The 23,011-nt window shown below is 37.6% G+C and overlaps 1 protein-coding gene across 12 annotated transcripts in view; it reads left to right on the forward strand.

The window, feature by feature from the left end:
- Nucleotides 1-22,465, forward strand: part of si:ch211-250g4.3 (extracellular matrix-binding protein ebh) — a 46,144-nt gene extending 23,679 nt beyond the window's left edge. For all 12 annotated transcript variants that reach the window (XM_049475319.1, XM_049475318.1, XM_049475317.1 and 9 more), the window contains one exon: nt 1-22,465. This exon is cut by the window's left edge. In XM_049475319.1, coding sequence (XP_049331276.1) covers nt 1-20,708 — 20,708 coding nt within the window. In that variant the 3' untranslated portion in view covers nt 20,709-22,465.
- The last annotated feature ends 546 nt before the right edge of the window (nt 22,466-23,011 follow it).

The following is a 23,011-nucleotide window of genomic DNA, read 5'->3' on the forward strand; positions in this document are numbered from 1 at the left end:
CAAGGACAGATATGGAAGTGTTAGGCTTGGATAGTGTTAAAGATGTCGTAGAGACAGAGGAGAGTAAGAGCTATAGCAAACAGACCAAAAGAGAAATAAAGAAATTGGCAAAAATGAAAGCTGAGCTAGATAGACAAATAGAGGAACTTGAAGAAAGTGATGCAGACAGAAAACATGAAATTGAAGCGGCAGAACAAAGCAAGCCTGAAAAACTAAAAGTACAGAAATATGCCAAAAAGCAACAAGCAACATTTGCAACTGTGGAAATGGATGTAATTAAGAAACAGAAAGATGAACTGGAGGAAAAGCTTCAAAAGACAACATGTGAAATGGGAGAACTGGAACTGATGAGATCTGAGATCAGTATGGAGAAAAAAGAGCTGGACCAGAAGATGAGACAAGTTGCACGGAAGAAAGATGAAATGGAGCGGATGAAGACTGAGATAGACAAAGCCAGACAAGGACTTGATATGGATAAAGAGGTAATTGAACAAAAGACACATGAATTAGAGCAAATGCAAGATGAAATTCAAAGAGCAAGGGATGAGTTTCAGCTTTTAATCGAGGAAGATAGAGATCTAGAAGATGAGGCAGAAACAAGTGCACAGATACAGAGACTAATCATAGAGGTTGTGCGAATCAGAAACATGGTGCAGAATTTGAAAGCTGACATGGAACAGAGGATGGAAGATCGTAAAACAGAGGCAGAGGAAAAAGAGAATATGAAAACTCAGATCCAAAGGCTTATTCAAGAAATTGAAAAAATAAGGGAAAATCTTGGACATCTTAAGGATGAAATTGAAATAACTAGAAAAGAGAGGAAAGCGATGGAGATGGTAAAGGTAGAGTCTGATGAACGGAGGCAACAAATTGAGATCATGAGGGAAAAAATGCAGCAAGAGAAGGATCAGCTAGAACAACTAAGGGATGAAATAGAAACGCAAAAGAAGCATATGGAAAAGAACAAAGAACTGCTTAAGAGAAACATTGCAGAGGATATAGCAAAAGCACTGGAGGATACTGATATAATAGCAATGGAGTTAGAAAAGAAAAAGGGAGAACTTGGCAAAGTCAATGAAGAACTGCAGAGACGCAAGAATGATCTAGACCTGGTGACGAGGAATATGCAAAGCCAGAAACAAAGTGCCAAAGACCTGCAAGAAATGACCGAAAAGAAGAAAAATGAGCTGGATGTGATAACTACAGAACTGCAGAGAGGAAAACAAATTGTTGAAGAACAAAAGTTTGAAATAGAAGAGACAAAGAAAATTATTATTGAAGAGATTGAAAGAAAACATGAAACCCTTGAACAAATGAACAATGAGCTACTAAGAATGAAGGAAGGGATGGAAAAAGAGAAAGAAATCATAAAACTAGAAATTCAAGAACTAGAGTTTAATAAAGCTGAAGTTCAAAAACAAAAAGGTGACTTGGAAATGGAAATAAATTACATGGGTCTGGAGAGGAATCGACTACAACAGATTCAAAATGAAATTGATGGACAAAAGCAAGAACTGAGCAATAAGACTGAAGCTTTAGAAGGAGAGTGGGGAAAACTGGAAAATATGAAATCTGAAATGGAAAGTTTGAAAATTGAACTGGATGCCAAAATCAAAGAGAGGACACAGCAGGAACAAGAAATATTAGAGGAGCAGAGGCATGAAGTAAATCGAGAAAAGCAGGATGCTGAGAAATTAAAGGCACTGCTCAGCAAAGAAAGAGAAGAATTAAATCAAAAGGAAGCCAGGTTGGAAGAAAAAATAAAGGAAATTAACATACTGAATGAAGAGCAGAAAAGAAGAGACAAGGAGCTGGAACTGCAAAAAGAAGAGGCAAAACAAGAACAGAAAGATATGCTAAGGAAATGGAAAGAAGTAGATGAAGCAAAACACAAGATTATCACTGACAAACTTTTACTTCAGCAACAGGAGACTGAATTAAATAAAGAAAAGCAAATTCTGGAGGATAATTTGAGGAAGATAATGGAAGAAAGAAAGGATTTAGATCAAATGAGAATGGAAGTGGAAGTGACTAAACAAATGGCAGACACCATGAGAGAGAAAATGAAACAGGATAGAGAAGAACTTGAACAGTTAATGAATGAAATACAAATGGAGAAGAAAGATGTGGAAAAGGAGAAGAACATTACAGATTATTTGAAGATTGAGTTAGATCAAATTAAGGCCAACTTAGAGGCTAAACATCAAGAGACTGAACTTGAGAAAGAAAAGATAAAGAATGAAAAAAGCAGTTTTGTGGAATTAAAGGCAGCTATGCAGAGAGAATATGAGGACATGAAGAATAAATTAGAAAAGGACAGCATGGACATGCAAAAACAACTCCTTGAAGGAACCCAAAAAACGAGAGATGAACTGGAGAAGATATCTACTGAGATTTCAAAACAAAATGAAGAGATTGAGACAACCAAAGCTGTTATTGAGAAAGAGAAAAGTGAGATTGAAAGTAAATGGTTGGATTTACAAAAGAAAGAAGAGGAGCTGGAACTGCAGATTATAAAACACAAGCAAGATGAGGATGAGGACAAGATGGCAATGGAAGAGGAGAGGAAAGCACTGGACACTGAAGTTACTGAATTTAGAAGACAGAAAGAAGAAGCAGAAAAAGAAAAGGAAGACATGGCGAATAAATGGAAAGAACTAGATAGTGTAAGAGAACAAATTCAAAATGAACAAGATGAAGTAGATAAAACCAAACACAAGATGATGACTGACAAACATTTACTTGAGCAAAGAGAGACTGAAATGAATGAGGAAAAGAAAGTTCTGGAGGATAATTTGAGAAAGATAATCGAAGAAAGAAGGGATTTAGATCAAATGAGAATGGAACTGGAAGCTCAGACTGAACAAATGGAAGAAATCAGAGAGAAAATTAAACAGGAGAGAGAAGAACTTGGACAGATAATGAATGAAATACAAATGGAAAAGAAAGATGTGGAAAAGGAGAAAAACATTACAGATCAGTTGAAGATTGAGTTAGACCAAATGAAAGACAATTTACAGAAAAAATATGAGATTGAGCTTGAGAAGGACAAAATGAAGAACGAGAGAAGCAGTTTTGAGGAATTAAAGGCAGCCATGCAGAGAGAATATGAGGACATGAAGAATAAATTAGAGAAGGACACCATTGACATGCAAAGAAACCTTGAAGAAACCCAGAGAAAGAGAGATGAACTGGAGAAGATATCTACTGAGATTTCAAAGCAAAATGAAGAGATTGAGAGAACCAAAGCTGTTATTGAAAAAGAGAAAAGTGAGATTGAAAGTAAATGGTTGGATTTACAAAAGAGAGAAGAGAAGCTGGAACTGCAGATTATAAAACACAAGCAAGAGGAGGATGAGGACAAGATGACAATGGAAGAGGAGAGGAAAGCACTGAACACGGAAGTTATTGAATTTAGAAGACAGAAAGAAGAAGCAGAAAAAGAAAGGGAAGATATTGGGAAGAAATTGAAAGAACTAGACAGCCTGGAAGAAGATTTGCAGAAAGCAAAAGATGAAGTAGATAAAACCATACAAAAGATGATGACTGACAAACATTTACTTGAGCAAAGAGAGACTAAAATGAATGAGGAAAAGCAAGTTCTGGAGGATAATTTGAGGAAGATAATGGAGGAAAGAAGGGGTTTGGATCGAATGAGAATAGAACTGGAAGCTCAGACTGAAAAAATGGAAGAAATCAGAGAGAAAATGAAACAGGAGAGAGAAGAACTTGAACAGTTAATGAATGAAATACAAATGGAGAAGAAAGATGTGGAAACGGAGAAGAACAATACAGATCATTTGAAGATAGAGTTAGATGAAATGAAAGACAATTTACAGAAAAAATATGATGAGATTGAGCTTGAGAAGGAAAAAATAAAGAACGAGAGAAGCCGTTTTGAGAAGGACAGCATGGACATGCAAAGAAACCTCCTTGAAGAAACCCAGAAAAAGAGAGATGAACTGGAGAAGATATCTACTGAGATTTCAAAGCAAAATGAAGAGATTGAGAGAACCAAAGCTGTTATTGAAAAAGAGAAAAGTGAGATTGAAAGTAAATGGTTGGATTTACAAAAGAGAGAAGAGGAGCTGGAACTGCAGATTATAAAACACAAGCAAGAGGAGGATGAGGACAAGATGACAATGGAAGAGGAGAGAAAGGCACTGGACACTGAAGTTATTAAATTTAAAAGACAGAAAGAAGAAGCAGAAAAAGAAAGAGAAGACATTGTGAATAAATGGAAAGAACTAGACAGTGTAAGAGAACAAATTCAAAACGAACAAGATGAAGTAGATAAAACCAAACACAAGATGATGACTGACAAACATTTACTTGAGCAAAGAGAGACTGAAATGAATGAGGAAAAGCAAGTTCTGGAGAATAATTTGAGGAAGATAATGGAGGAAAGAAGGAGTTTGGATCGAATGAGAATAGAACTGGAAGCTCAGACTGAAAAAATGGATGAAATCAGAGAGAAAATGAAACAGGAGAGAGAAGAAATTGAACAGTTGATGAATGAAATACAAATGGAGAAGAAAGATGTGGAAACGGAGAAGAACAATACAGATCATTTGAAGATAGAGTTAGACCAAGTGAAAGACGATTTACAGAAAAAATATGATGAGATTGAACTTGAGAAGGAAAAAATGAAGAACGAGAGAAGCCGTTTTGAGGAATTAAAGGCTGCTATGCAGAGAGAATTTGAGGACATGAAGAATAATTTAGAGAAGGACAGCATGGACATGCAAAAACACCTCCTTGAAGAAAACCAGAGAAAGAGAGATGAACTGGAGAAGATATCTACTGAGATTTCAAAGAAAAATGAAGAGATTGAGACAACCAAAGCTGTTATTGAGAAAGAGAAAAGTGAGATTGAAAGTAAATGGTTGGATTTACAAAAGAAAGAAGAGGAGCTGGAACTGCAGATTATAAAACACAAGCAAGAGGAGGATGAGGACAAGATGACAATGGAAGAGGAGAGGAAAGCACTGGACACTGAAGTTACTGAATTTAGAAGACAGAAAGAAGAAGCAGAAAAAGAAAGGGAAGACATGGGGAAGAAACAGAAAGAACTGGAAGTGCAAACCGCACTTATGGAAGACACCAGAGAAAAAATAAAACAGGACAGAGACAAACTTGATCAATTAATAAATGAAATACAAATGGAGAAGAAAGTTTTGGAAAATGAGAGGAACATTACTAATCATTTGAAGAATGAGTTAGAACAAATGAAGTCCAACATTGAGGTTAAATACAGAGAGATTGAGCTTGAGAAAGAAAATATGGAGAATGAGAGAAGCAGTTTTGAGGAATTAAAGGCAGCAATGCAGAGAGAGTTTGACAATGCTTTGGAGAAGACCAGAGTGGAAAGACACAAATTAAATGAAATTGAGGCAGAACGAGAAAAAGAGAAAGAACAATATCAGTTACTTCTTCATGAAACTCTAAGAAAAAGAGATGAGCTGGAGAAAATGTCTGCTGAGATATCAAAGCAAAATCAAGACATTGCAACTAGAACAGCTTTTCTTCAGAAAGAGAAAATTGAGATTGAAAGCAAATGGTTGGATTTACAGAAGAGGGGTGAGGAGCTGGAATTGCAGATTATAAAACACAAAGAAAAAGAAGACATGGACAAGATGGCACTGAAAGAAGATAGAAAAACACTGGACATTGAAATGATGGAATTTAGAAAAGATGAGGCAGAAAAAGAAAAGGAAGACATAGACAAGATGCATGGCCAAGATGAAATGAAAGCACTGCACACTGAAGAGGCAGAAAGAGAAAAGGAAGACATGGACAAGAGGAAAGTGGACAAAGACAGGAAAGAACTGGATACTGAAGAGGCAGAAAAGGAAGATAAGGACAAGATGTCACTGGAAGACGAGAGGAAAGAACTGGATATTGAATCAGAAAAAGAGGAACTGGACAAGGTAGCAGTGGAAGAAGAGATGGAAAAACTGGATACTGAAGAGGCAGAAAAAGAAGACATGGACAAGATGGTAATTGAAGAAGAAAGAAAAGCACCAGACACTGACTTTATTGAGTTGATGAGACAAAAAGAAGAGGCAGAAAAAGTAAAAGAAGACATGGGCAAGATAAAAGTGGAAGAACAGAAGAAAGCACTGGATACTGAAGAGGCAGAAACAGGAAAGGAAGAAATCGACAAGATGAAAGTGGACAAAGACAGGAAAGAACTGGATACTGAGGAGACAGAAAAAGAAGACATGGACAAGAGTGCACTGAAAGAAAAGATGAAAGAAGTGGATACTGAGGAGACAGAAAAAGAAGACATGGACAAGAGTGCACTGAAAGAAAAGATGAAAGAAGTGGATACTGAGGAGAGAGAAAAAGAAGACATGGACAAGATGGCAGTGAAGGAAAAGATGAAAGAACTGGATACTGAAGAGGCAGAAAAAGAAGTAATAGACAGTATGACACTGGAAGAAGAGAAGAAAGAAGTTGATACTGAAGAGGCAGAAGACGAACATATGGACAAGAGTGCACTGAAAGAAGAAATGAAAGAAGTGCATACTGAGGAGGCAGAAAAAGAAGACATGGACAAGATGGCAATTGAACAAAAAAGAAAAGCACCAGACACTGAATTTATTGAGTTTAAAGAAGAGGCAGAAAAAGTAAAAGAAGACGTGGATAAGATGGTATTAAAAGAAGAGAGGAAAGCACTGGTTACTGATGTTATTGAGTTAAGAAGACAGAAAGAGGAGGCAGAAAAAGAAAAGGAAGAATTTTTGGAGAAATTTAAAGAACTCAAAATTCAGACTGAGCAAATGGAAGAAAAAAGAGAGAAAATGAAACAGGAGAGAGATGAATTTGATCGATTAATGAATGAAATACAAATGGAGAAGAAAGATTTGGAAAATGAGAGGAACATTACTAATCATTTGAAGAATGAGTTAGACCAAATGAAGTCCAACATTGAGGTTAAATACAGAGAGATTGAGCTTGAGAAAGAAAATATGGAGAATGAGAGAAGCAGTTTTGAGGAATTAAAGGCAGCAATGCAGAGAGAGTTTGACAATGCTTTGGAGAAGACCAGAGTGGAAAGACACAAATTAAATGAAATTGAGGCAGAACGAGAAATAGAGAAAGAACAATATCAGTTACTTCTTCATGAAACTCTAAGAAAAAGAGATGAGCTGGAGAAAATGTCTGCTGAGATATCAAAGCAAAATGAAGATATTGCAACTAGAACAGCTTTTCTTCAGAAAGAGAAAATTGAGATTGAAAGCAAATGGTTGGATTTACAGAAGAGGGGTGAGGAGCTGGAATTGCAGATTATAAAACACAAAGAAAAAGAAGACATGGACAAGATGGCACTGAAAGAAGATAGAAAAACACTGGACATTGAAATTATTGAATTTAGAAGACAGAAAGATCAGGTAGAAAAAGAAAATGAAGACATGGTAAAGAAATGGAAAGAACTCGAGCATTTAAAAGAAAACATCCAGAAAGAACAAGATGAAGTAGATAAAGCCAAACACAAGATGATGACTGACAATCTTTTACTTGAGCAAAGAGAGACTGAAATGAATGAGGAAAAGCACGTTCTGGAGGATAATTTGAAGAAGATAATGGAGGAAAGAAGGGATTTAGATCGAACAAGGATGGAACTGGAAGCTCAGACTGAACAAATGGATGAAATCAGAGAGAAAATGAAACAAGAGAGAGAAAAACTTGATCAATTAATGAACGAAATACAAATGGAGAAGGAAAATGTGGAAAATGAGAAGAACATTCTAAATCATTTAAAGAATACGTTAGACCAAACAAAGGAGGAGTTACAGATAAAATATGATGAGATTGAGCTTGAGAAAGAAAAGATGAAGAACGAAAAAAGTATTTCTGAACAATTAAAGGCTGCTATGCAGAGAGAATTTGAGGATAAAACCAATGCTTTAGAGAAGGCCAGCAGGGACAAACTTGACATTCTTAAGATTGAAATGGAGAATCAGAGACAACAGATGGAAGATGAAATCAATATTAAGGCAAAGCGTGAGAGAGAGTTACTCAATGAACTAAGGAACATTGTGAAAGAAACCCAGAAGGAGAAAGATGAAGCAGAAGAGATGAAGACTCAGCTTCAGAAGGAAAAACAGGAAAATGAACAATTATCTGACGAGATAAAAAAGAAAGAACTTGACCTGGAGAGAGTTTTGCTTGAGTTAATAAAGCAAAAAGACATTTTTGAGAAAGAGAGACAAGATATTAAAACTGAAAGATCTGGTTTTCAGGACAAAATTGGAGAACTGGAAGTGCAGCTTGCAAGATATAAGAAAAAGGAGCATAAGGAGAGTATGGCAATTGAAGAAGAGAGAGAAACGCCTGTAACTGAAGTTATTGAGGCCACGAAAGAGGAAGGTGACAGTATGAGAGTACTGTTAAATGAACTGAAATCCCTTCAAGAAGATATACAAGAGCAGAAGAGAGAAATTGAAAAAAGTAAACATGATGTGATGGACATGAAATTGCAGCTTCACCTTAAGGAGACTGAAATAAATCAGCAGGAGCAACTTTTGAATGATAGCTTAAAAAAGATGATCGAGGAGAGGAGTGAACTGGACAAGATGAAAGCTGAACAGCACCAAATTGAACAGATCTTTAGTGAGAAGATGAAAAAGGAAAGAGAGAATATTGATCAATTATTGAATGAGATACAAAGAGAAAAGAGAGACATAGAAAATAATAAGGAGGAGGTGAACAGCATAAAGAAGGATCTGGAGCAAAATAAAATGAAATTGGACGAGCAGAAGGAGGAGATCAAACTGCTCGAAGAAGAAACAAACAAAAAGCTACAGAAGCTTGTACAACTTGATATTGATGTTCAGCAAAAGGAAGATGAAATGAATTTTGAACAAAGTAAGAGGGAAAAACAGACAGTGCAGGAAACAGGAATAACTCAGATGCTTGATACAGACACAACTGTTACTTATGATGTGCAAACACTTACAGTTGCTCCTGAGACAAAAGACATTCAGGACCAACAGCCACAAATAACAGACGTACCAGTGAAGCCAGACAGGTTAGAGGAACAAGATGACAGTGTGGAGTTCAGAACAACCCAAGTTACAAAGCTAAAACAACCAGAAAGTGGGCTCGCCCAAATCACTAATGAACTTGAGAAAAGAATATCTATTTTGAGGAAGGAGGAGAGGAACATGGCCCTGCAGCTCCTGAAGGAAAATGAGAACCTGCTCAAGATAGTAGAAGAAGCACAGAGGGTGAAAGAAGAATTTAACAATCAAGAAGAATTACTGCGGACTGCACAAGCTGAGTTGGATCAAATCAAATCTAAAATTCAAGAACAATATGCAATTGAAAGCTCTGATATTAGCTTAGAATTAAAGCCCATCCAGATTGTGAAAATTAAGGTAGACAGTTACACACAGACATGCAAAGATGACACTGTAACACCAACAGACAAAGTGCCAACAAGGGAAAAGGATGCAGCTAGTTCTGCTCAACAGCCTGCAAGGGATGAGACAGATAACCAAATAGAATCCTTCAAACTAGAGAAAAAGAAAGTTGACTTGACAGAGATGGATGCAGAAACCATGAAGCAAACCATAGAAAGAGAGTGGACTGAATTAGAGCAATATAGAGCATCTCTTATAAGACAAGAGGAAGATTTACAAGCATGCAAGCAAAATATAGAGAATGAGAAAGTTGAATTAGAAACAATGAAGGAGAGCATGGCCAAAGATTTTGAAAACCTGATGAAGGAGAGAAAGAAGATAAAGGATGAAGCAAAGGAAAAGGAATTCCAGATTCAGAGACAGAACAAAGAACTTGAATATGTCTTAGATGAGATTAGAAAGAAGAAAGAGGAGCTGGCTTCGATAAATATGATGATACAGAGGGTGAAACAGGAAGTGGATGTGAAATCCAGTGAAGACGTGAGTCTTAAAGAAATCAGGATAAGCATGCCTGAAGCAAAAGATAGACTGGAAGAAAGTAAAGTTGAGATACAAAAAGATCAGGAAGAATTGCAGGCAATTAAATATGTGCATCCTTCTCGTGAAGATATTGTGAAAGGTGAAGAAGAAGACCTTCCATCTATTCTAGAGTATCTGGGAATGAAGTCTGATCCAGATAAAGAAGTAGACTTAGACAGTGATTACTACAGAAAGGTAAAGATGGACATACCTGGACCAAGTAAAGAGGGGACACAACCTCAGACCCCAGATTTGAATAATCAAATGGAGGCATTAAAATCTAAACAAAATCAGCTAGAAAAGATGAGGGCTGATCTTGACAGAGAACGAAGGAAGATAGACAAATTAAGGGAAGAGCTGGTTACAGAAAGAGATGAGCTGAAGCAGATGAGACTTGATGTGGAGAGACAAAAAGAAGATTTAGAATTTGTTCAGCAAAGCATAGAAAATGAGAGAGATGAACTAGAAGCCAGACTGAGAGGAACAGCAGACACAGAGAACATCATAAAGGAACTGATCAAAGAGAAAGAGAGAGCTGAAGAAATGGTGCTCCAACTTACCAAAGAACAGAAAGAAACTCAAAACAAGTTAGAACTAATCAATAGTGAACTCCAAACTGAAAAGAAAGAAATGCAGCACAGAATTGAACTACAAGAACGGGAATTGGAAGACATGAGAAAGGTCACAGAGATTGAAAATGAACAGCTCCAGAGCAAAACAGCAGAGGTTACACATATGAAAACTCTGCTGTTAAATGAAAAGGAAGACATTGAAAAAATCAAGGCAGAGCTGGAAAAGGAGAAATATCTCCTGGAACAAATGAATCACGAATTAGAAGCACAAAAACAAGGCAGACGGATTTTAACCCCAATCGAGGAAAGGGACGATGAGACAGAGGGAAAGATAGCGTTGGCTGAGGAGAAAGTACAATTTACAGAAGAAGAAAAGGACCAAGCAGAATTGAGAAAGCATGAGGGAGAGCACTTAATGGAATTGCTGAGAACTGAGAAAGAGCATGTACAGAAGCTTGAGGCTGAACTTCGTAAAAATCAAAAAGAATTTGAGAACATGAGGGCATTGACAGACACAGAAAGAGATAAGCTTGAACTGGAAAAGGCTGATTCCCAGCAACAGATAGAAAGCATGGAAAGTATTTTGAAACAGTCCAAAGATGACATCGAAAAGGCACATGACATGATCAATCAATTACAAGAGGAGAAAGCAAAAATTGAGGTAATCGTTGAGAAAGCCACAATGAAAGTTGATAACTTGAATCTCATGAATGAGAATTTGGAAAGACAAAAAACAGATCTAGAGGGACAAAACCAGCTCCTTAAAGCACAAAGCAGAGATCTGGAACAGAAATTGCAAGACAGAGCAAAAGAGCAAGAAGCTTTAGAGGAGACAAGGAAAGAAATCATGAAACAGAAAGTGGAAATTTATATAGAAACCACAAATATGAAGAAGGAAAAAGATGAATTAATGCTCCTTCAAGAGGAACTGACAAACAAAAGTAAGGCCATTGAAGACCTGAGGGTCACCACAGATTTAGTGAAAAGTGAGCTTGATGAAAAGAGAGATAAATTATATAAACAAAAGCAATTAATGGAGAAAGAACTGGAAGAAGCACGTACTGATATTAAATTGCAGCAACAGCAAATAAATGAACAGATTGAGAAAGCTCTTAAACGTGAGAGAGATGACCTTGACAATTTAAAGAACTCTTTGCTTAAAGATAGAATGGATGTTGAAACTACAAAGGAAAGGATAAACACAGAGATGGAGCACATTGAAAAAATACGCAACCAGTTAGATCTGCAAAGACGTGAGATAGAAGAAGACCATCAGAAGTTAAGAGACAAAGAAAATGACCTCAAACAGGTTGAGTTTGAGCTTCAACAGAAGACAAGTGAAGTTGAGAAGGCCTTGGAAGAGGTCAAGAAAGAAAAGGAGAAGCTTGAGGCAGTGGCCATTGAACAGCATTTGGAGAAGGAGCGGATTGAGTTCATCATTGGGGACACAGAGAAAAGACAAAAATACATAGAAGATGAGCTAGAAAGCCAAGTGCAAAATGCTAAGAACATCAAGGAGATACTTGCAAAGGAGAAAGATGATCTGGATCAAATAAAAGGGGAAATACAGAGTAAAAACCTTTACTTGGATGATCTGATTACAAAGCATCAAAAGGAGTTTGAAATTAAGGAGAATGACATTCAAAAAGAAAGAGACACTCTGGAGAAGATGAATTTGGACTTCGAAAAGCTAACCAGTGAAATGAAGAAAGAGAAAGAAGAGATGGATATGAAGAGAGAGAGACTTGAGGAATGGGAAACAGAACTCGAGAGACAACAAACTGAGATGGAGGTGTTGAAGAACAGTCTGCTAGCTGAGAAAGTTCAGCTCGAGAGAGCACAGTCAGAAATAGAAGAGCGTCAAAACGAGACACATTCAATCCTGGAAGCGACCAAAAAAGAAAGATATGAAGCAGAGCAGAAGATTAAGGAGATGGAGGAAATGATGCAAAGATCACTAAGAACAGAAAAGGGCGAATTGGATCAGCTACAAAGTGAGTTACAACAAGAAAAGAAAGAAATTGAGAGAGACAAGCAGTTGCTAAACAGGTTAATGGAAGAGCTTGATCAAAAGAAATGTGATTTAGATCAAGAGAAAGAGAGAATCAAGCTGGACAGACAAAACATTCAAATAGAAGCAGATAGCTTAGAGCAGATGAAAATGGACATGCAAAGAAAAGCTGAGAACATTAAGAGGTCCATGGAGAAAGCCCAGATGGAGATTGTTCGAGTGGAAGAAATGGCTGTTCTTCTCAATAAAGAAAAGGAAGACTTTCAGAGGGTTATTAATGAGAACAAGAGGTATGAGGCAGAAAAACAAACCATGCAAGCTGGGTTAGAAAGACAGAAGCAGGACCTGGAACAGATGATGCTGCTGCTTCAGGGTGAAAAGAATGAGTTGGAAAAAATGAAGGCAGACACTGAGATACTTAGAGAGAATCTGGAGAAGCAGACAGCAGAACAAAAAGAAAAGGATATCATCACAAAGACAGACTTACAGCACCAGAGGGATACTTTGGAACTGTTGAAGGCTGACATATTGATGGAAAGAGAAAACATTGAAAAGGAAAAGAATGAAATAAGCATCAGGGGTTTTGAAATGGACAACAAACAGAAAGAGTTGGAAAAACAATGGAGGGAAATGAAAGAATTTAAAGATGCTTTTATGATGGAACAAAATATGCTGGACAAGAGACAAGAAGAGCTGGACAAGATGGCAGAGCAAATCAGAAAGGAGAGAAATGATCTAGAGACCCTGAGACAAGAAATAGAAGAAAAAGAACAGAAGCTTAAAGTAACCATTCAGGAAGCTGAAAGTGAGACACAAGAAATACAAACACAGACTGAGACTGTTGTAACTGAAGGCACTTTTGTAAAAGACATAGAGGAGACAATGAAAGAGCAGAGTTCAGAGGCAGCTGAAATTGTCTCTTGGCTTGAAAGCAAAAGAGAAGAGCTTGAAAACATAACAGTAGAAGTGCAGAATAAAAATAAAGACTTGGATCAGGTCAATGCTGAAATACAAAGATGGCAACATGAAATGAAAATAAATAAAAACCTGTATGAAAAAGAGATGAGTACAATGCAACTAAAAAAAGATGACTTACAAAAGGAGTTGGAAGAATTACACTTCAAGGTGAATCAACTGCGGAAAGAGGCTAAGCCAATAATTCTACAAAAAGAAAAAGTGGAAAAAGATGCAGGAGAATCCGAACAGAGAAAAAGAGAACTACATCTAATTCAAACTGAACTTTCTAAACAAAGAGATGAACTGCTAGACTTAAAGAACATTGTCACAAAAGAAAAAGAAGAGCTTGAGAAAATCACATTAGAAGTACAGAATAAAAATAAAGACCTGGAGCAAGTAAATGCTGAAGTACAAAGGCACCAACATGAAATGAAAATCAATAAAAATCTACATGAAAAAGAGATGAGTGCAATGCAACAGAAACAAGATGACTTACAAATGGAGTTGGAAGAATTGGATGCTAAGGTAAAGCAACTGAGGAAAGAGACAGAGACGACAATGCTAGACAAAGAAAAGGAGACATTTAAACAAGTTGAACAACTGCTCAGTGAAAGTGTAATCGAGGAAGAGGAAAAAGATGCAGAACAAACTGCACTAATTCAAGCTAAGCTCTCTAAGGAAAGGGATGAACTGCTTCACTTAAAGAGCATGGTCACAAAAGAAAGGAATGTACTGGAAGCGAAGCAGATTGAGATAAACCAGCAACAGCAGGAGGTGGACGATGCCATTTCAACCATAAAGAAGGAGAGACATGAAATTGAACAAGAGAAGTTTGCACTTGATGGTGAGAAAAACACGTTCAAGAGAATTATGCAGCTAGAGAAAGAAGAGCTTGAACAACTGAAAAGTAGTATTCAGAAGGACATGGAGGAAATTAAAGATGGTAAAGAGCATCTTAAGTCTGAGAAAAGTCAAATTGAGAATGAGAGAGCTGATCTAGACAGACAAAGAGGATTAATAGAAGATGCCAAACAAAATATACACCAAGAGACAACTTTAATACAACAGGAAAAAGCACTGATGCAGAAAGAGAGCATCACAAAGAAGACACAAAGTGAATTAGAGGGGCTGGATTTGCGACTTGAAGAGCTTAAAAAGGAGATGGGCAACATCACTGAGCAGACTCACAGAAAGCAACAAGAGCTGATGATGCTTAACAAGGAAATACATGAAAAGAAACAAGTGCTAGAACAATACAAAGAAAAATCACGACAAGTTGAGCAAGCTGAAGAAAAAGAGACTCATCTGTTATCTATGGAGAGTATGAGTGTTTCGAAGGACAAAGCTGAGACTCAAAAGAAAGATCAGGAATATCCTGAAGACGAACAAAAGCCAAGACTAGACAACGTACAAGATGCTCAAACACAAACTAATTATGTGGAGGATTATTTGAAGGAACACTATGACAGAGTGGAACAAGGCGTAGTTGGGGAAATTACTGGAGAAGAACAAACCTCAGGAGATTTTTCTGTAATGGTAGAAACACATGATCCAAACCAATTTGAGGAGAGTCTTTTTCCTCCAGAGAAAGAAATAGACATCCTAAGGAAGTCACTCAGTTCAGAGCTGATTGAGCTAAAGCAAATAAAGGAAAATGCTCTAAAAGAAAAGGATGAACTGACACAGGCAAGGGCTGACATTCAAACGAAGACTGAGAATCTTAAAACAATGCTGGAAGAAGCTAAGAGGGAGAAGGAAGAGGATAAGACTGAGAATCTTAAAACATTGCTGGAAGAAGCTAAGAGGGAGAAGGAACGGAAGAGAACTGAGACTGAGAATCTTAAAACAATGCTAGAAGAAACTAAGAGGGAGAAGGAAGAGAATAAGACTGAGACTGAGAATCTTAAAACAATGCTGGAAGAAGCTAAGAGGGAGAAGGAAGAGGATAAGACTGAGACTGAGAATCTTAAAACAATGCTGGAAGAAGCTAAAAGGGAGATGGAAAGGGACAAGACTGAGACTGAAATTCTTAAAACAATGCTGGAAGAAGCTAAGAGGGAGAAGGAAAGGGACAAGACTGAGACTGAGAATCTTAAAACAATACTGGAAGAAGCTAAGAGGGAGAAGGAAAGGGACAAGACTGACTTTGAGAATCTTAAAACAATGCTGGAAGAAGCTAAGAGGGAGAAGGAAAGGGACAAGACTGAGACTGAAAATCTTAAAACAATGCTGGAAGAAGCTAAGAGGGAGAAGGAAGAGGACAAGACTGAGACTGAGAATCTTAAAACAATGCTGGAAGAAGCTAAGAGGGAGAAGGAAGAGGACAAGACTGAGACTGAGAATCTTAAAACAATGCTGGAAGAAGCTAAGAGGGAGAAGGAAAGGGAGAAGACTGAGACTGAGAATCTTAAAACAATGCTGGAAGAAGCTAAGAGGGAGAAGGAAAGGGATAAGACTGACTTCGAGAATCTTAAAACAATGCTGGAAGAAGCTAAGAGGGAGAAGGAAAAGGATACGACTGAGACTGAGAATCTTAAAAGAATGCTGGAAGAAGCTAAGAGGGAGAAGGACAGGGACAAGACTGAGACTGAGAATCTTAAAACAATGCTGGAAGAAGCTAAGAGGGAGAAGGAAGAGAATAAGACTGAGACTGAGAATCTTAAAACAATGCTGGAAGAAGCTAAGAGGGAGAAGGAAGAGGATAAGACTGAGACTGAGAATCTTAAAACAATGCTGGAAGAAGCTAAAAGGGAGATGGAAAGGGACAAGACTGAGACTGAGAATCTTAAAACCATGCTGGAAGAAGCTGAGAGGGAGAAGGAAGAGGACAAGACAGAGACTGAGAATCTTAAAACAATGCTGGAAGAAGCTAAGAGGGAGAAGGAAAGGGACAAGACTGACTTTGAGAATCTTAAAACAATGCTGGAAGAAGCTAAGAGGGAGAAGGAAAGGGACAAGACTGAGACTGAAAATCTTAAAACAATGCTGGAAGAAGCTAAGAGGGAGAAGGAAGAGGACAAGACTGAGACTGAGAATCTTAAAACAATGCTGGAAGAAGCTAAGAGGGAGAAGGAAGAGGACAAGACTGAGACTGAGAATCTTAAAACAATGCTGGAAGAAGCTAAGAGGGAGAAGGAAAGGGACAAGACTGAGACTGAGAATCTTAAAACAATGCTGGAAGAAGCTAAGAGGGAGAAGGAAAGGGAGAAGACTGAGACTGAGAATCTTAAAACAATGCTGGAAGAAGCTAAGAGGGAGAAGGAAAGGGATAAGACTGACTTCGAGAATCTTAAAACAATGCTGGAAGAAGCTAAGAGGGAGAAGGAAAAGGATAAGACTGAGACTGAGAATCTTAAAACAATGCTGGAAGAAGCTAAGAGGGAGAAGGAAAGGGACAAGACTGAGACTGAGAATCTTAAAACAATGCTGGAAGAAGCTAAGAGGGAGAAGGAAAAGGATAAGACTGAGACTGAGAATCTTAAAACAATGCTGGAAGAAGCTAAGAGGGAGAAGGAAAGGGACAAGACTGAGACTGAGAATCTTAAAACAATGCTGGAAGAAGCTAAGAGGGAGAAGGAAAGGGACAAGACTGAGACTGAAATTCTTAAAACAATGCTGGAAGAAGCTAAGAGGGAAAAGGAAAGGGACAAGACTGAGACTGAGAATCTTAAAAAAATGCTGGAAGAAGCTAAGAGGGAGAAGGAAGAGGATAAGATTGAGACTGAAAATCTTAAAACAATGCTGGAAGAAGCTAAGAGGGAGACGGAAAGGAATAAGACTGAGACTGAGAATCTTAAAACAATGCTGGAAGAAGCTAAAAGGGAGATGGAAAGGGACAAGACTGAGACTGAAATTCTTAAAACAATGCTGGAAGAAGCTAAGAGGGAAAAGGAAAGGGACAAGACTGAGACTGAGAATCTTAAAAAAATGCTGGAAGAAGCTAAGAGGGAGAAGGAAGAGGATAAGATTGAGACTGAAAATCTTAAAACAATGCTGGAAGAAGCTAAGAGGGAGACGGAAAGGAATAAGACTGAGACTGAGAATCTTAAAACAATGCTGGAAGAAGCTAAGAGGGAGAAGGAAAAGGACAAGACTGACTTTGAGAATCTTAAAACAATGCTGGAAGAAGCTATGAGGGAAAAGGAAAGGGAGAAGACTGAGACTGAGAATCTTAAAACAATGCTGGAAGAAGCTAAGAGGGAAAGGGAAAGGGACAAGACTGAGACTGAGCATCTTAAAACAATGCTGGAAGAAGCTAAGAGGGAGAAGGAAGAGGACAAGACTGAGACTGAGAATCTTAAAACAATGGAAGAAGCTAAGCGGGAGAAGGAAGAAGATAAGACTGAGACTGAGAATCTTAAAACAATGCTGGAAGAAGCTGAGAGGGAGAAGGAAAGGGACAAGACTGACTTTGAGAATCTTAAAACAATGCTGGAAGAAGCTAAGAGGGAGAAGGAAAGGGACAAGACTGAGACTGAAAATCTTAAAACAATGCTGGAAGAAGCTAAGAGGGAGAAGGAAGAGGATAAGACTGAGACTGAGAATCTTAAAACAATGCTGGTAGAAGCTAAGAGGGAGAAGGAAGAGGACAAGACTGAGACTGAGAATCTTAAAACAATGCTGGAAGAAGCTAAAAGGGAGATGGAAAGGGACAAGACTGAGACTGAAATTCTTAAAACAATGCTGGAAGAAGCTAAGAGGGAGAAGGAAGAGGACAAGACTGAGACTGAGAATCTTAAAACAATGCTGGAAGAAGCTAAGAGGGAGAAGGAAGAGGACAAGACTGAGACTGAGAATCTTAAAACAATGCTGGAAGAAGCTAAGAGGGAGAAGGAAGAGGATAAGACTGAGACTGAGAATCTTAAAACAATGCTGGTAGAAGCTAAGAGGGAGAAGGAAGAGGACAAGACTGAGACTGAGAATCTTAAAACAATGCTGGAAGAAGCTAAAAGGGAGATGGAAAGGGACAAGACTGAGACTGAAATTCTTAAAACAATGCTGGAAGAAGCTAAGAGGGAGAAGGAAATGAATAAGACTGAGACTGAGAATCTTAAAACAATGCTGGAAGAAGCTAAGAGGGAGACGGAAAGGAATAAGACTGAGACTGAGAATCTTAAAACAATGCTGGAAGAAGCTAAGAGGGAAAAGGAAAGGGAGAAGACTGAGACTGAGAATCTTAAAACAATGCTGGAAGAAGCTAAGAGGGAGAAGGAAGAGGACAAGACTGAGACTGAGATTCTTAAAACAATGGAAGAAGCTAAGCAGGAGAAGGAAGAGGATAAGACTGAGACTGAGAATCTTAAAACAATGCTGGAAGAAGCTGAGAGGGAGAAGGAAAGGGACAAGACTGACTTTGAGAATCTTAAAACAATGCTGGAAGAAGCTAAGAGGGAGAAGGAAAGGGACAAGACTGAGACTGAAAATCTTAAAACAATGCTGGAAGAAGCTAAGAGGGAGAAAGAAAAGGACAAGACTGAGACTGAAATTCTTAAAACAATGCTGGAAGAAGCTAAGAGGGAGAAGGAAAATGATGAAAACCTATTGCTCAAGCTTACAAAAAAGAACAAGGAATTATCACAAGCCATGGCAGAGAAAGATCAAGGAGTGGAGCAACTCCAAAGCAAAATCCAGAAAATGACAGAGGAACTGGAGATGACAATGCAAGCAGTGAAAGAAGAGAAGGAGAAAATAGAGATGGACAAAAATGTGTTGAGTAGAGAAAGAAATGAACTAGAACAAATGAAGGCTGGAGCATTGAAGAAGGTGTCAAGAAGCGTAGAACAAACAAAGCCAATGGAAATGGAAAAAGTGGAATCCAGCATAGGTGTTCCAGTAAAGACAATGACAGATGAGACAATAAAACCTGGCAGACCAACGATGACAGAAAGTACAGATGCCCAGACGCAGACTTACGCAGTCGAACCAATGCAGCAGGAATTTTTCCACGGCATCCCACAACACACAGGAGAAGAAGCAGTAGTAGAAGAACTTATCCTCATAAGATCTGACTTGGAGAAACAGAGAGTTGAACTTGAAGACAAAAGAAAATCCATAAAAACATGTGAACTACAGCTTGAAAGTATGAAATCTAATATAAAGGAAACAGAGAAAGAATGTGGAATTGCTGAAATGAAAAAGAAAGAGATCATAGAGGATATTAATGTAAGAAGTAATGATCTGGAGAAGATTAAGGCAGAAAGCCAGAAACAGATAGAGGAGATGAAACATTTAGCACAGCTGATTCAAAGCAGAAAGCAGATTCTGCAGCAAATGGAAGAAGACATACAACAAAAACAAAGAGAGATGATGAGGAGAGAGTTAAGTAAACAGAAAACAGAGATACAGGACAGAGAAGATTTCAGAGAAAAACAGTTAACGTATGAGAAGAAGGAGGCAAAGGATGTTGGCATACAGTGTATAGTGGAACAGGAAGTAAAAGACTATCACTTTATGGCTGATGCCAAACCTACAGTGCAAAATACTTGCACTACTCAGACATACGATGAAGATTTCGCCATCATTGAAGATGAGACACCTGACAGAGACCTTCTGATCTACAAAAAGGAGATAGACAAAATGTCTAGAACAATAGACGACATGAAAGAAGAGCTAGAAAAGAGATTACAAGACATCCGAAGAAAAGAGCTGGAAAGAGCCGGAATCCAGAAAGAGAAAATCGAGCTGGAGCTAAAGAAGTCTGAAATGGAAAGGTATAATGAAGCGCTTCGCCAAGAGAGCGAGACGGACAGACAAAAAGTCATTGAGAGAGAGAAAGAAATCATCCTGTTAAAGGAATGCATGCTGATGGAGATTCAGCACCTGAAGAGCAAGCGGACAGACCCAAGCACCCAAGAATACTTGCAGAGGCTGGAGCAACTCATCAGTGAAGCAGCTATAAAGATGGACAGATTTAGACGGATGACAGACAAATCCGTGCAGACAGTGGCACAAGAGTGGACCGCAGAAGAAAGGAGAGGCACTGTTCAGCAGGTGGAGGATGTCAAGGTACAGGAGTGGACTGGACAGGAGGAGGCTGCCACCTCTAGTGTTCATGTCCTGGTTGAGGAGAGGGAGGAGGACGCAGTGAGAACAGAGAGGCTGAGGGGTGCTCTGGCTGCAGACGTGTCACGGAGAAGGTGGCTGCTGCGGTGGCTCAGAAGATGCTGCTGCTGCTGCTGTCCTACACAAACAGAAGAAGAGGAGCAAGACATCCTGTGATCTTCAAAATGTTTCAATATTTAGCAGATGACCTTGTTTTTATTTATTTTATATATTTTTTGCTTTTAGCTTTTACATTGTAAGGTCATTTAATGGCATGGGGCAATATACCTTTGAAAAGCACTTTTTTACAATACGATTGAAGTTCTATCCTTGAGATATGAGAAGTTTGTATAGTAATGATGATTTGCTAAAGAAAAAAAAATAGAAAAGTACATCCAAGCAAGTGCATGTGTGTTTTATCATGTTTATGCTTGAACATTTAATGGCATGGGACAATGTTATTTTTGATGGTAGGCATGATTTGCTAAAGAAAAGAATCCAATAGCACTTACATTCATATTTTTTATTTAAAAACTCCCCTATTCTCTATCTGCTATATGTGAAAATCTAGCACACTACATAGAGCACTATTAAAGGGAATATAATTCCACAAGCTAGTGAATGATTTTGGACACCTTTATCTAACTTTAAACCAAATAGTTTGATGATTATGATATGATGATATTCCTTGTCAGCTAGGTACATTGTTCACTTTTTATTACGCTGCACTTAAGAGTTGTGGATATTTGCCACTATGTTTTTAAGACACCACTACAACATGATTGAAACCCAAAGTAGTGCACTATAAATAGCTCAAGCTTATAACAGATTTTTGAAACATGTATATAGGTAGTCATTTTCATATACTACTATAGCTACTTAACATTCCATAATTCCTATTTATTCTACTGTTTGTGTTTTAATCATAATTCATACACGTATTCTTCATTCTTCCCAGTATTGTTTTTGTAAGCCAAGCTGATCAATCCACTTTAAAATGATTTACAATAAGTGATTTCAACTAGTTTTTGTTTTGTATTATTTTATTATTTTTTTGTTATTTTTTTTTTCTTCATGCATTTGATTTATAATGAGTTGATTTTAAACTTTACCAATTTGTTGTTTGTGTTAGTTCTTATTGTAATGCAATTAAATGTACAGGTGTAGGTACAGTGTGCACATCCTATAATGATCTGTGCTTTGTGCTGCTGAGATTAAGAGGCTCTGGTTCCCAAATCCAGGTGACTATGTTGCCATTTTGAATTTCTTATTTTGGACAGAAGGATTTTTCTACAACGTTGCCTGAGGCAAAGCTACCAGCTGTACCCAGGGCCAACCTGCAGAAACAAGCATTTAGCATACTCAAAGTGTGTGCAAATGTTTGAAGATTCTGCGTGGCTGGTACACAGGAAATGGTGGAAGGTTGAACATTCATCGGAGGAGACGTGTGCTAGCCATCACCAATGCAAACTGCTGTTGTCTGGCAATGAGGGGAGATCCTTTTTCAAAAAATAAATTAAACTCAAATAGAAATACTGAAAATATTTATTTGGATTGGAAGGCAAAATTCAAAGACTCCCAGGGCAATGAAACAGCTCTGAGAATGTCACAAATCTCCAAAAGAACTCTGCAGCCATGAGCTCTGAGTGTAAACAGATGATGCAACTACACTTGCACCAATACTTATTTATTTGTTTGTTTGCTAATTTATTCAGGAAAATCAGATTAATACTTGGGAATAACTCAACAAAGCAAAAAATATATATATATATATATTTGTTGTTCCATGTGGTGGTGATTAAGTAATATACGCACTTTGTTACAAAAAAAACAACAAAAGAAATAATTGTTGAAGTGGTTTTGTGAAAATATCTGTAATGCATGCTATTCAGTTTAAGATATATTGGAATCAATAAAATTATATCACACTTGAATTCTTTTTTTCTCTTTATGAATAGTAAGACTAAGTTAATAAATAATTCCATAAAGAAATGGCAGTTAAATTTTCCATATTATTCCCCTACTTTTGCAAACTAATGAATTTTTGACCAATCCTGACATCTATGATGTCAAACAACTCCGGAGAGTATGAACCTGAATAATTATTTTAAAAACATCTTGAAATAACAACACAACATGGCCACCATATGCAAATTAATTATCCTAAAGCAAAGCTAATTTTACTCTAACAGCCATAACTTTTAAATGCTTACATTTCTCTGAATGCCACTTCATATCCATTTTATATCTTGATTCTAAGGTACCATGTCACTTTTTGTAGACATTATGTATTTCTTTCTTCTTATGATAAAAAAAGAGACTCCACACAAATTGAAGTCAGTGTGCCATGACCTTATGACTTTTACTGTTTGAATAATTCAAATCACATTGAACAATTCCAACTGTTACAATGTCAATGTACGTAGTATGTAACATATAAACAGAGGCCACACAAACAAGTTATATGTTTAACTGATTTA

This window comes from Astyanax mexicanus, chromosome 3, assembly GCF_023375975.1.
Source record: "Astyanax mexicanus isolate ESR-SI-001 chromosome 3, AstMex3_surface, whole genome shotgun sequence".
NCBI classification, from domain to species: domain Eukaryota; kingdom Metazoa; phylum Chordata; class Actinopteri; order Characiformes; family Acestrorhamphidae; genus Astyanax; species Astyanax mexicanus.